Source organism: Tupaia chinensis, unplaced genomic scaffold (assembly GCF_000334495.1).
Source record: "Tupaia chinensis unplaced genomic scaffold, TupChi_1.0 Scaffold000161_1, whole genome shotgun sequence".
Taxonomy (NCBI): Eukaryota; Metazoa; Chordata; class Mammalia; order Scandentia; family Tupaiidae; genus Tupaia; species Tupaia belangeri.
Window position 1 is genome coordinate 3204683 of NW_006159632.1, and position 11923 is coordinate 3216605.

Consider the following 11923-nt stretch of genomic DNA (forward strand, 5'->3'; position numbering starts at 1 on the left):
ATAAGCTCTAGTGTTTTAAAAAAAAAAAAAAAAAAAAAAAAAAAAAATCAACTGTCATTCTAAACCAGAAGCCCAAGTCTATAGTATCTGCTCTGCAGACTTTCGGAGGCTGTTAGTAGGAGCCAGCAGGTGGCATAATGGCTAAAGTGCTGGACTCCCCTGGCAGCTTGCGTTCTCACTCTCTCTCTCTGTCTCTCTCTCTGGTAAGTACAGGTGCCCTATAGCAAAAAAAATAAAAACAATTAAGAGAGTTTTTTGTTTTATTGATATAGGGCACGTGTGCTTGCTGGAGAGACAGAGAGAGACAGAAAGCAAGAAATCACCACCCAGGGGGATGACCACTCTGCAATCCCTCCTCCATTCTCCTCTCGGGATCTTGGGCACACATGCACACACACCTGGCGTGAGTTCTAAGTTGCCGGGTCTGGGACTCAAACTGCAATTGACTACGTGGGAGTCCAGTGATGTAACCAATTACACCATCTGCTGGTCCCATAAAATTTTAAAATAATAATCATAAATAAAATAAGTAATTCTTTAAAAAGGAGACTATTGATAATGATTTTGAAAACGTTATTTTACATTTTCCATGTCAAATCCATGTATGAAAATTACAATTAAATCAGGTTGTTAAAACATTGTAATCATACCAGAAGTTCTATGAAATAGCCTATAGTGAAGTAAGGTAATTTGTTTTTATAGAAAGAGTAATCTGGGGTCAGCAAGTGGTATAGTGATTAAGGTGCTGGACTCCCACATGGCCAACCACAGTTCAAGTCCCGGGCAGGTGGCTTGAGTCATGCTGGGTGCATATGTGCCCGAAGTCCCTAGAGAAGACTGGAGGAGAGGAGATTACGGTGTGGACCTTCCCCCTGGGGGATGACTTCTCACTTTCCCTGTCTTTGTCTCTCTCTAGAGAGCATACATGCCCTATAGCAAAACAAACACACCTTAAAAAAGTAATCTATTGTTTTACAAAAGGTAAAGATCAGACACACGGTCATGGCAAAGCCACGCCGGTTAAGGTGAAAAGCTCTGACCATTAGGCTGACTTTCAAATAGCAGCTCTGGAGCCAACCCGAACTGTGTTTGAGCCCTACAAGGTACTGGGTGAGAATTCTGTTACCGTTCAGTTCGGATTAATCATAAACAGGTCACTGATAAAGCTGGATTGTTGCTAAGTTAGTTCCCTGAGTCCTGACCTGACTTCTAAGATCAAACACCAAGTTTCTAATTCTTAAAATAGTACAATTACATAAAAGTATTTGAGAATTGGAATCATAGAAATCGCTCGATTTAAAAAAAAAAAAGTTCTAGGGAGCGACCTCTTGTCCCCACAGACACAGCACGAAGCTGCAAGGTACCTTTCATGAGCCTGGCAAAGGGCTCGGGGCAGGTGGACGGGACGGGCAAGGTCAGCTTGTTGACGGCCACCCCGTACGCCACCGCTAGGCCGTCGATGCCTCGGTAGGGGGCCTCGCCCGTGAGCAGCTCCCACAGCAGCACCCCATAGCTGCAAGGGAAGCAAAGTTTTCATGTGCAAGGGGCCCGGTCATGTCTCTCCCCATGACGTGGGTGGGACGAGCCCACGGGGCCCTTTGTCCAGTGTCTCCCAAGACCTCCGGCTCCCGCAAAGCCTACAAGCGGCTGTTCCGCCACCCCTCAGCCAGTGCAGAAACACAGACCCCTCTCCTGTAGCTGTGCCCATCTTTCCAGGCACTGAGGCTGCTTAACCAACAGGACAGCTCAGGGAAGGGCAGGTGACTAGCACAGGAACCAGCCACGCTTCCCGAGGGATGCGGTTCGAGGTCTGCTCCTCTGTCTCACTTGTTCCCGCACTAAAATAACCCTCTGAGGTTTCCACTGTTAGGACGCCACGGACCCAGCCCTGTAGAAGTCTCGCCCTGCAGGCCTGAGACAGATCGTGTCAGTAGCTATTTTTAAACAGCTTTTCAGAGCTTTCTCCTTGTGCATGCTTGGAGCCGTCACTAAGGTTTCCGACATATCGCTGACAGTAAGGGACGAAAGGGAGCCCGCACCCCTCCTGCAGCGAGGAAGTGGGAGTGACCGCTGCGGAGCCCCTGCGGCTCAGAGCCCGAGGCCATCACAGCCCAGACAAGGACGAGGGAATGCTCAGGGATTTCTCAAGTGAGGGGGAGGACCGATGTCCACTCCGCGCCCAGCGCCCACACCCAGCCGGCGCACGGGACGCAGCAGCTGTGCACACGCCTGTTCGTCACATGCGTCCCTTCTCTGCCACCATCCAGGCCAGTGCCTTGGGGGCATTCTTCTCCGGAACATAAAGTACAAATCAGAAGATCTTTTGTTAATAAATAGAAGGAATCTATTTAGTCACAGTCACTCCAGCTGATTAAGAAACACTGTCATACTTCAGCATCTTTAAAAATTCTATTGGTGCAACTACTTACTTGTTTAATCCTATTTATTTTCTTAATCTTTAAAAACCTCATTAGTTCAAGTTAAAACAAAAGTTTGAAAGTCAGGCACGAGTGACTTTTCATTTCTTACTCATGCTGCTTACCAACTGGCTTGTAGCTCAGTTTCAGAGCTGGGGGCAGAGGGCGGGCAGGGGGACATGCCCAGGCAAGGCCGAGAGCGTGGGACTGCCCCAGCCATCAGCTGGCTTCGCTCCAGGGCGGGCTTCTGCGTCTCAGTGCTTATCTGCTCTCTTCAGAGTGGCAGCTAGGGTGGCTGCACGGTCTGCGTTTCAGACCAGCAGCTGGAGAAGCATGCCTGGCCACGTGTGTGCGTGCCCAGATCCCAAGAGGAGGAATGGAGGAGACAGGATTGTGGCACGACCACGCACCATGGGGAGTGCTTTCTCACTTTTCCTCTCTCCAACGAGCACAGGTGCCCTCTGGCCGACTCCTTTAAACACGGAAAAGGAAAAGGCCTGCTGTAGGCCTGATGGGTGCAGAGAAAGATGCTGCGGACTCCAGGCTCTCTGGACATGACCACTCCTAGTGTATAGACGTGCTGCCTGCTGGACTCCGGTCTGGGTACTGAGAACATTCAGAACAAGTGCAGGAATGGCAGCCCCTGCCAATCAGGGCGGCTCTAGGACAGTGCCCAATGATGTCCCAGCAGCCCTGAGCAGAGGTGCCCGGGCCCTGCAGGAGGAGGGACAGGCCCGGGAAGGCAGTGGCACTTGTGGGCACAGCCCTGAGTTGAGCGCAGAGCCAGTGTGACAGTGCCTGGGTTACTATCGACAGCTAAGCCCCCACTGACAGGCCAGCAAAGACACTCAGCTATAGAACAAGAGTGACAGCCACTGCCACCTCCAAGCACAGCTTTTAAAAAATAAATGAATATAATATCTATGCATGGCAGTACCATGCTTTGTCAGCCATTAAGTTGAAACCAGTATTTTCAGAGACCACTCGGCTAGCTCCCGGAAAGTGATTCCCGTGACGACACGTTAGTGGGTACTCGGCCATATTTTCAAGAATAACAGAGATCAATCCACAAAGAGCACCTCAGTCCAGAAGACCAGAAATTCCTAGAATAAATGAAAATTGCTGAAATAGAAAAAAATTCTCATTAGCAAACAACAAAACTAAGACAAAAAAATACCAACATAGTTTGTTTCTTGAAATTTTCAGATAAGAAATCCAGGAAAGATCACTGCTCCCGACAAAAGAGGGCTCCTCGTGAAAGGCCAAGGGAAGACATGGGCTCTCTGTCCGAATGTCTCTACCGCGGCATAACTTCTCTGTCCTAGCAAACTGGTGCGGGCTTGCAGGCCCCCAGAGCAGAAGCAACGTGGCGGTGAGGGCTGTCACGGCTCATGGTCCAGAGGCTGCAACCTATTCACGAGTTTCACAACTCCAAGTAAATTTTTAAAATTGTTTTGAGTTTCTTTCTTCTGTGAGAGTGAAAGAGAGAGGCCATGTGCTCTTGACAGGGTGCACGCTGTGGTCCTCCCGCAGACTTCCCGGCCAGCCAGGACCGTGGCGCTGTGCCCAGTCTGTGCAGGATGACTGGGGCCTGACCCTGTACCCTTCCACACAGACCCAGCTGTGCTTGGGCAGTGCACTGTCACGGTGCCACCGAACCGGGCCACCAAGTCATTTCCGAATCGGTGCCTGGCTACCTCGCCTGTGCATGGAGGCACTGGTAAGAGCCGCCGTAAACGCCAGAGGACATATGGCCCCCCGCACTGGCCAGTTACTCCGTGGTGCGGCGGCTGGGAAGGCGGAGCAGGGACGAGCAGGGACGAGAGGGCAAGCGGGAAACCTGCGCCAGCCCCTCACTGCAGAGCCGCGGCTGTGCTTCCTGGGGAACTGCTCTGTGGGAATGCCAGGAAAGGAAAGGAGTGTCTCTGGCAGTGGCACCTGATTCAGAGATGTCCCTGCAGCCCTCGCCAAGCCTAATGCCTCAGTGTCCAGGACCTTCTGGAGACCTGGAGGGTCTCCACACACAGCTGCGGGGGCTGGGGGCTCTGGGGAGCCCCTTACTCCTTTTCAAAGTATTGCACGCATTTCCTTCCCACCACCTGCTCTGCCTCCATCTGCCGTTTCCCCCATTATTACCGGCTTGTCCTGTCTCACCTCTTCCAATTAGCTGCTTTTAATGAAAATCAGATCACCAAGGTTTATAAAACTGAGACCAGATTACTTGATTAAATCGATATTGAGAGGAGGCCTCTCCACCCAGTGTACGGATTTAAAGACCCACATTCTGGCTGGTTTTAGAAGCGTGTGTTTTTCCTTTTTGTGTAAGATCTGGTTCTCTTTGTTTATAACAGACGGGGCACTGTAAAGCATGACTGCTCAGGGTCCGTGCACCTCGTAATTACCTGGTCTATAACAGAAGCACACAAAGCGAAATGTTGACGGTCTTAAGAGTATATCATTTTGAATGTAAATTTGATTTATAATGCATTTAATAGTTTTTAGTCTTTAAGTATAATTTCTTAAAAGGATAGCCACTTACTTCACTAATGTAATTTGGTATTTTCATATGGTTAGAAAATTACTATAATTAAATCAGAGAAAACACTTTTAACGCTTTATAAAAGCACACATCAGCTTCTGCCAGTGTAGAGTCGCACTATTAAGCAGGACTAGGGCTTAAACGTGTGTATTTTAAAACCAACCCTAAGACAGTTAGGAGCTTTGACCCAATTGATAAAATTTTTGAAAGTAACAGGAACAATGAAATCGTCGTCTAAATGCAGAGGGTAAGCTCCAGATAAATGCAGAGCAACTTCGTAACACTTTAATTGATGGGGGAGGGTCTCTGCTGCTAACTTCATGTGTGAACTTGACGGAGTAACTTTAGTATCCACAGATTACATGGGGAAACAATTTCTGTTGATCATGATTTTGGAAGTCAAGACAGATCTGAGTTTAAATAGAGGTCTGCCACTTATCGGAAATGAACTCTTAGCAAGTGACAACTCCTCTCTCAGCTCTAATTTTCTTTTATGAGAAAAACCAAAAGCCAAAACCCCCAGACTTTAACCATAACGAGATTATCACTTACCTACGTGTATGGCTAGAATCCTAGTCTGCTAACAAGTGTCGGCGAGGCTGTGGCATGGTCAGAGCCCTCGCGTGCTACCAGTGGGAGTAAGGGGCAGGGTGGCTGCTTTGGAAAACCGTCTGGCAGCTCCCCTGTGACCAAACACAGGGTCACCATACAGCCTCGTGTCCTAGGAGCTCCCCCGTGAGAACTGAACACAGCCCTCACGACACTGTCCACGGACGCTTGCAGCGGCACTATCCACAAGAGCCACGTGGAGACAACCCAAACGCCCACCGACGGACACACAGCCAACAAAACGTGGCCCGTCCGCACATTCAGCCACCAAGCAACAAAGCGCTGACAGGTGCTGTGACGTGATGAGCCCCCGAACAGCACGCTCCGGAAAGAACCAGTCACAAAGGGGCAAACGCCATAAAGGCCATGTCCCGGAAACACCCGGATGCCGCACATCTAAAGACACGGAACTGCAAACGGGGCTTCCTAGGATGGGCAGGAAGGAGACAGGAGGGAGGGGTGAGGAGCATGGGGCTTCTTTTTGGAATAAAAATGTTCTATAATTGACTGGGGATGAACACGCCCCTACTGCTACGCCATGCAACTGCGTGGTTCGAATGTGTGAACAGCGTGGCATGCAAATGAGCTCAACAAAGCTGCTCAACACAACAGAAAAACCTGAACCCATCATGCCTGCCACACAGGACTTCACGAATGTTACATAAAAGGAGTAAGCTCCTGGCGCCCCGGAGCTGTTCAGTGGCACCATTTCTCCTGTTTTCTGGAACTCTGGCCTCTCCCTCGCCCTCCCGAGACAACTGAGCAGGAAACGGAGATGACCAGGTGCCCACCAGAGTCCAGCCACCCATCTTCAAAGTGGAGGCTCGAACCCTTAGGTGAGCCAATGTACCACGTGCAAGGACAGGGTAGATTCCCCTCGGACTCCTCCCACGCCGATATTGTATGAGTCACGAGGAATCAAAAGATTGCTTAAGGTGAAATTTACTTTATATGTGAAAAGGTTTGTTCATGTCTTCTACGGCAGAGAGACAGAGGGAGGAACCCCAACATCATCTTCACGCCCAGATCCACCCTCCTCGTGGGGCCTGGGTCATGGGCACGTGTGCGCCGCTGGTGTGCTCAGGGCAGTCCTGGGGCGTGAACCTAAGACCTTGCTGTTGTGCCACTGCCCGCTCCCAGAATCTACTTTTATTTGCTGGCAGGTCTTATGAAACCTTGGCATTGATGTTAGCCAGTTCCCATCAAACTCTATATTAAACAAGAAAAAGACATATGCCAACGTTCTATGGCCACTGATCAAAGTCATAAAGCCTCTTCGAAAAGACCTACAACTCTTTATTTTTGGACAGAGATTTTTGCTATAGGGTGCATGTGCTTGCCAGAAAGTGAAAAATCACCCTCGGGGGGGAGAGATGGTCATGCTGCAAACCCTTCTCCTCCATTCTCCTCCCAGGAATTTGGGCACACATGCACACACACCCAGTGTGAGTTTTAAGCTGCTGGGTCCGGGACTCGAACTGTGGTTGACTGTGGGAGTCCAGTGACGTAGCCATTACACCATCTGCTGGCCTCAAGGCTGACTACTCTTTACACACACAGGATCACAGAGCGCTTTGGGGCTCACCCCGTGAAACATGGCACCAGTCCCCGCAGATGGACTCACCTCCAGACGTCGCTGCCCTTGGAAAACACAGAGGACTTGATGACCTCGGGGGCCATCCAGGCATAGGTGCCGGCCGCGCTCATCCTGGTGGTCCCGTGCCACTCCCGCGCCAGCCCGAAGTCTGTGATCTTGAGCGTCTTGTTGCCCACGTCGTCATGCTCGATCTTCTCGAGGAGCAAAACTGCAGGAAAACCGAGGGTGGACGTTTTCGTTTCTTTTCATTTTCAGTCACAACTTTTCTGTGGCATGGAAAACACAGACCCTGCCGCAGCTGGCGGGGAAGCCCGAGCCGGCTCGGATTTTAGCACTTAGCTCAGCACGTGCCCATCACAACTCTCGAGGGCCATGTGCCCAAAGTTACCGCTTTCTGAGACGCCCGCAAACACACCTGGCTCCGCGCTCCGGGAGGATTCTCTTTAGGAGAAAGTAAGTGGTTTCTAGAGGCAAGAAACATTACTGCTTAGCAGGTGCATCAGGCGTTGGAAAGTCCACCTGAGAGGGAAAAGCTACACTGTTTCCTTCCAAATTCCCGCCTGGGTGAGTGCAGAGTTCTCCATGCAAATGGCCACAGTGGGCCACGCTCACCTTCGGCCTGCAGAGTCAATGAGCAACTGCAGGGCCAGGGCTGGAGGAAGGTGGACGTGGCGACCATCCTGGGACAGTGCGACTCACTTCACACGACACATGCTATCAGGAAGCGGAGTGGGACAGACGCGGGAACCTCTGGGGTGATGGGAAACCTGCAGCTGGACTGATGGTGCCTACGGGATCGCGAGTTTGTCAGAGTCATCAGACCACGTCCTCAGAGGGCAGCTTTACTGTGTCTAAGTCAGACCTCAGCAAACCTGCATTAAAACAAAACGAGAGCCTAGAGTGTCAGGGTTCCCTGTAACTCAGAGTTACTGTCCACACTGCTGTCCCGGCAGCCCTGGCCAGGCATCCACGCAGACTGGACTGGCCAGGGGCCCCTCACTCCTCCTCACGGAGCTCCCGCTACTGGGCCAGGTCGATTTACCTGGTGTACCTTCCGCCCAATCATGGGAGGCTTCAAAAACTCGGTGGCAGAACGGAATTCAAGTACAAGTTTATTTTGGAGCAAGAAATTCTGAAACCCATGCAGTTTTCCCCTAAGATCCACTTCCCATGGACCCTGAAGGGCCTTCGTACTCTGGTCTTAGTGAGACTTTACAACCCCCTGACCCAAGGAAACCGGCGCACACTTGCGCACCACGTGACCTTGGTGTTTCTACTCGGGCGTCCAGGAAGTACCGCGACTGCCCGCTCCACCATGGCCTCTCCACTGGACAGGGAGCACGCTCGCCTCCCCTGCCCCTCACCCCTTTGCCAGGACCCTAAGAAGGGCTGATGTTTACCGCAGAACTGAGCCCGCCTGGCGGGGCAGGTCTACATGCATGTCTGCACTCTGCCCACGCCATTCCCACCTGGGGAGTGACAACAGGCCAGGACGGGAGTCCCAGCAAGCCCCGCGTGGTCCCCGCGCACTCTGCACTTCATGTGCGTCGTTGACTCGGTCCTCACGAAGATCCCAAGAACTACGTCACAGATCAGGAGGAAGCAGTGCTGGAAAACGAACGCGGCCGAGTGAACCCCTCAAACGAGACCCGAACTCCGAGGAAGCTGCACAGCGGGTGGAGAAGACCGGTACTCAGGTTTTCCCCTGGAAAAATAAATCTAGACCATCTTTTATCAGGGACGCTCTGTCAGTGTGCCAGCTACCTCTTACCAAAAAAAAAAAAGTGTGCGTGACCTTGTTTAGAATACATCATCCTGCCCAACAAACTTGGAAATGGCCGAAGACGAGACATTCGCCATGGCCGACCTGGAGGTCATCAGGAAGAGGACCGTGTCTTCAGCGTTAGCTCTGGGGTACCAGCCCTAGTGAGCGTGCTCAGGCGAGGCTGTGGGTACTTCAATCACATAACCCCCACCGCACGCTGCCGGAAGACACCTCCACGTCACAGGCAAGGAAACCCAGGCAGACGTCGGCGGTGTGCCCAGGGTCACGCGGCTCGGGAGCTGTGAGCTCAGGGGTCGGCCCCTGGAGCCGTCCCTAGTGCCGAGTGACAGCTTGCCCCACATTTCCGGACGGCTCTTATCCTTGGGCGTCGAGGGAGCACCGCCTGGCCCAGGCGGAGGCGGTCCAGGGGGGACGAGCCAGCCGGTCGGGCCGCTGCTCTGTCCACCTGCCTCGTCTCAGGAAGCGTGACAGCACCCGTCCGACGTCACGAGTCCTGGTGAGGACTAAGTGGCCCGTGTGAAGTGCCTGGGACACCGCGGCCTTCGATAACGATTTCACACACACACCTTTGCCGATGGGTTCAGCACGCTCTCAGCAAGACTAAGTCACTTTCGTGGGCTGCGGGAAACCTGCTTGTGTGAGGCTCGAGATTTCACTTTCCCGTGGATTTATGTTTTACTTGCATCAAGCCTCTGCACTATTGGACAGTCGTTACCACGAATGCAGCCGGGGTAGCCCGCCCTCGGTGTGGACTGAGGGTTCGCTGAGGATGCCTTTACCCAGGAAATCCATACCGCAGACACAGGGACGGGCGCTGGGAAGGAGGGGAGGACGGAGAAGTGGAGGAAGAGACTCCTTCCCTCTGGAATCGCCCCTTCTCCTGCCCACGGAACTGAGCCTATTGCCTCAGGAAAGCCCCTGAGCATCCCACAGACCCGGGCGTCCCTATCATTCCCTGGCATGCATGGACGACGCGTGTTCACTGCTCTTAGTCATCAGGTGTCCTAAGACTTCCCTGCCCCCAGCCCCCACGTCACCCAACACAGCGAGAGCTCAGGAACCTGAGTCCAGTGGCACGCCTTCTGGTGACAGTCACCTCTGCCTGACCGTGACACGGCCCACCGCTTACTCCTCCTCTCTGCGGAGCTGCTTCCTCCGGGCAGTAAGAACCACTCCCGTGGCTCTCACACTCGCCCACAGGGGAGAGCCACCATCTTGGCCTGCAGGGCAGAGACGTCGCCCAGACCTCAGGGCTCCCCGCAGAGCCGGGTCGCACCTGCGGCCTGAGCAAGGCTGTCTCTGGGGCTTCTGTGCTATCCCCAGAGCTACTGCTTACGACATGCTTACAACATGCTTACGACATGCTTACAACATGTTTACGACGTGCTTGCAACATGCTTACGGCATGCTTACGACATGCGCAAAGCAAGCAGAAGTCTCGTTCCGCATACTACTTAAGAAACAGATTTTTGAATGCTCCTTCAATTTCAGCTGCAGGCGAAGTTCTCAGTCCTCCTGAACGCCTTTAAACCCTAAATTACTTAAACCACAGTGACAAAGCTGAAGCCAACAAACACAAGGGACTTATAGCTTCTCAGCAGCCACTTCGTTTTCCCTCAGAATACCACTCCTTTCACTTTACAGAGGAATTATTCCTACCACCAAAAAGACCCCGCCTTAGTGAACGAAATGGCTAACAATTCTAGAAAACTTTGTTTTCCAAGCAGCGTCATGTGCATCATCTCCTCACTCGAGAGACACCCAGGGAGGAGGCCAGGAAGCTCTGACTCAACAGGCTCAGAATGAACCCCCCCCCCAGGCCACACGCGGCAAGGGCAAGGAGGACGGCGCCGGAATCCCTGGGGACAGAAGGACAAGTGAGAGCTCCCGCCACGCACTGAAAACCGGCTTTCTGCACGGCGCGGCGGCACCTGCTCTCAGACCTCGGGTGACCCGTCCAGCCGCCCCGCTGCCAGCCCTGTCCCAGGACGGAGCCTCCCTCCTGGAGCTCCGGGAAGCAAGGCAAACAGCACTCCCAATGTCACAGGTTCAGAGCCTGTGAAAGGCCCGTTGTCTTGGACTTGATTTCAGAAGAGTTCGGCAGAATTCCTGAAATTCCTTATCTTTTGGGCAATGTGACCGAAACCAAAAATAGCCTGTCTCACAACAGGTAATGTACGGGCTCCTCGCCAGGTTTCTGCCTCGGGACACAGGTCGGCACCAACTCCCGCCCCGTCATTTCACAGGAGGGACAGCAACGTGCCACGGCCGCCACAGTGTCACCTGCAAGCCAGGTGAACCGACGTTCGGCCACAGAAGCGGTAACTCTTGCTCAACACCTCGGCGAGCGTCTGAGTTTCCTCTCCGCGACTTGGTAGTCTGGCCTCGTCCGCCCCGTTCCTTCACAGCTGGTCTTGGCGACCTGCCCCCACGTGCTCATCCAACCACCGCACACTCGCTTTCCAGCTTTCGGTTCTGTACTATGGTTTTGGAATTCCAGTATGTGTGCTTTTTACAAAACCATGTATCATGCATGGAGGGGGGTCTTCAAAAGTTCATGGAAAATGCAAAGCGATCATGGATTTCAAAATTTTTTGCACCAAAATCAACTCGCACTCGCTAGCTACAGCATGTCCAGGGCCCAGTGAGAGGCCTGAATGGGGCAGGCGTCAGAGACGAGCCCGTCAGAGCAGATCGGAGTCTGCTAAAATCGAAGCAAGAACAAAGAGAATGTAGGGTGCCGCTTGGATGGAAGGGTGGTGAGATCGCTGAGACTTCCTAAGAAACTCTGAAAGGCTCTGGGGACAAGGCCCTGCAGAAATCGGTAGTTCACAAACAGAGAGCTCGTGAGAAAGGACACGCGGCAGCACCCCCCCGCCGCAATGGCGAGGGAAACAGCCCTTAGTCACACCCTCACTGAAGAGCCTCACGAGACAGCGGCCGTCTCCCCCGGCCCGTTTTCCACGCCCGCGACT

At 52.7% G+C, this 11923-nt stretch overlaps 1 protein-coding gene across 1 annotated transcript in view; it reads right to left on the reverse strand.

Moving 5' to 3' along the window:
* Nucleotides 1-11923, reverse strand: part of MAP3K21 (mitogen-activated protein kinase kinase kinase 21) — a 38640-nt gene that overhangs the window by 20785 nt on the left and 5932 nt on the right. Inside the window, exons 2-3 of the mRNA XM_014586816.1 lie at nucleotides 7190-7370; nucleotides 1365-1513 (exon numbers count right to left, since the gene is read on the reverse strand). Of these exons, the coding sequence (XP_014442302.1) occupies nucleotides 1365-1513; nucleotides 7190-7370 (330 nt within the window). The remainder of the gene's footprint in view (nucleotides 1-1364; nucleotides 1514-7189; nucleotides 7371-11923) is intronic.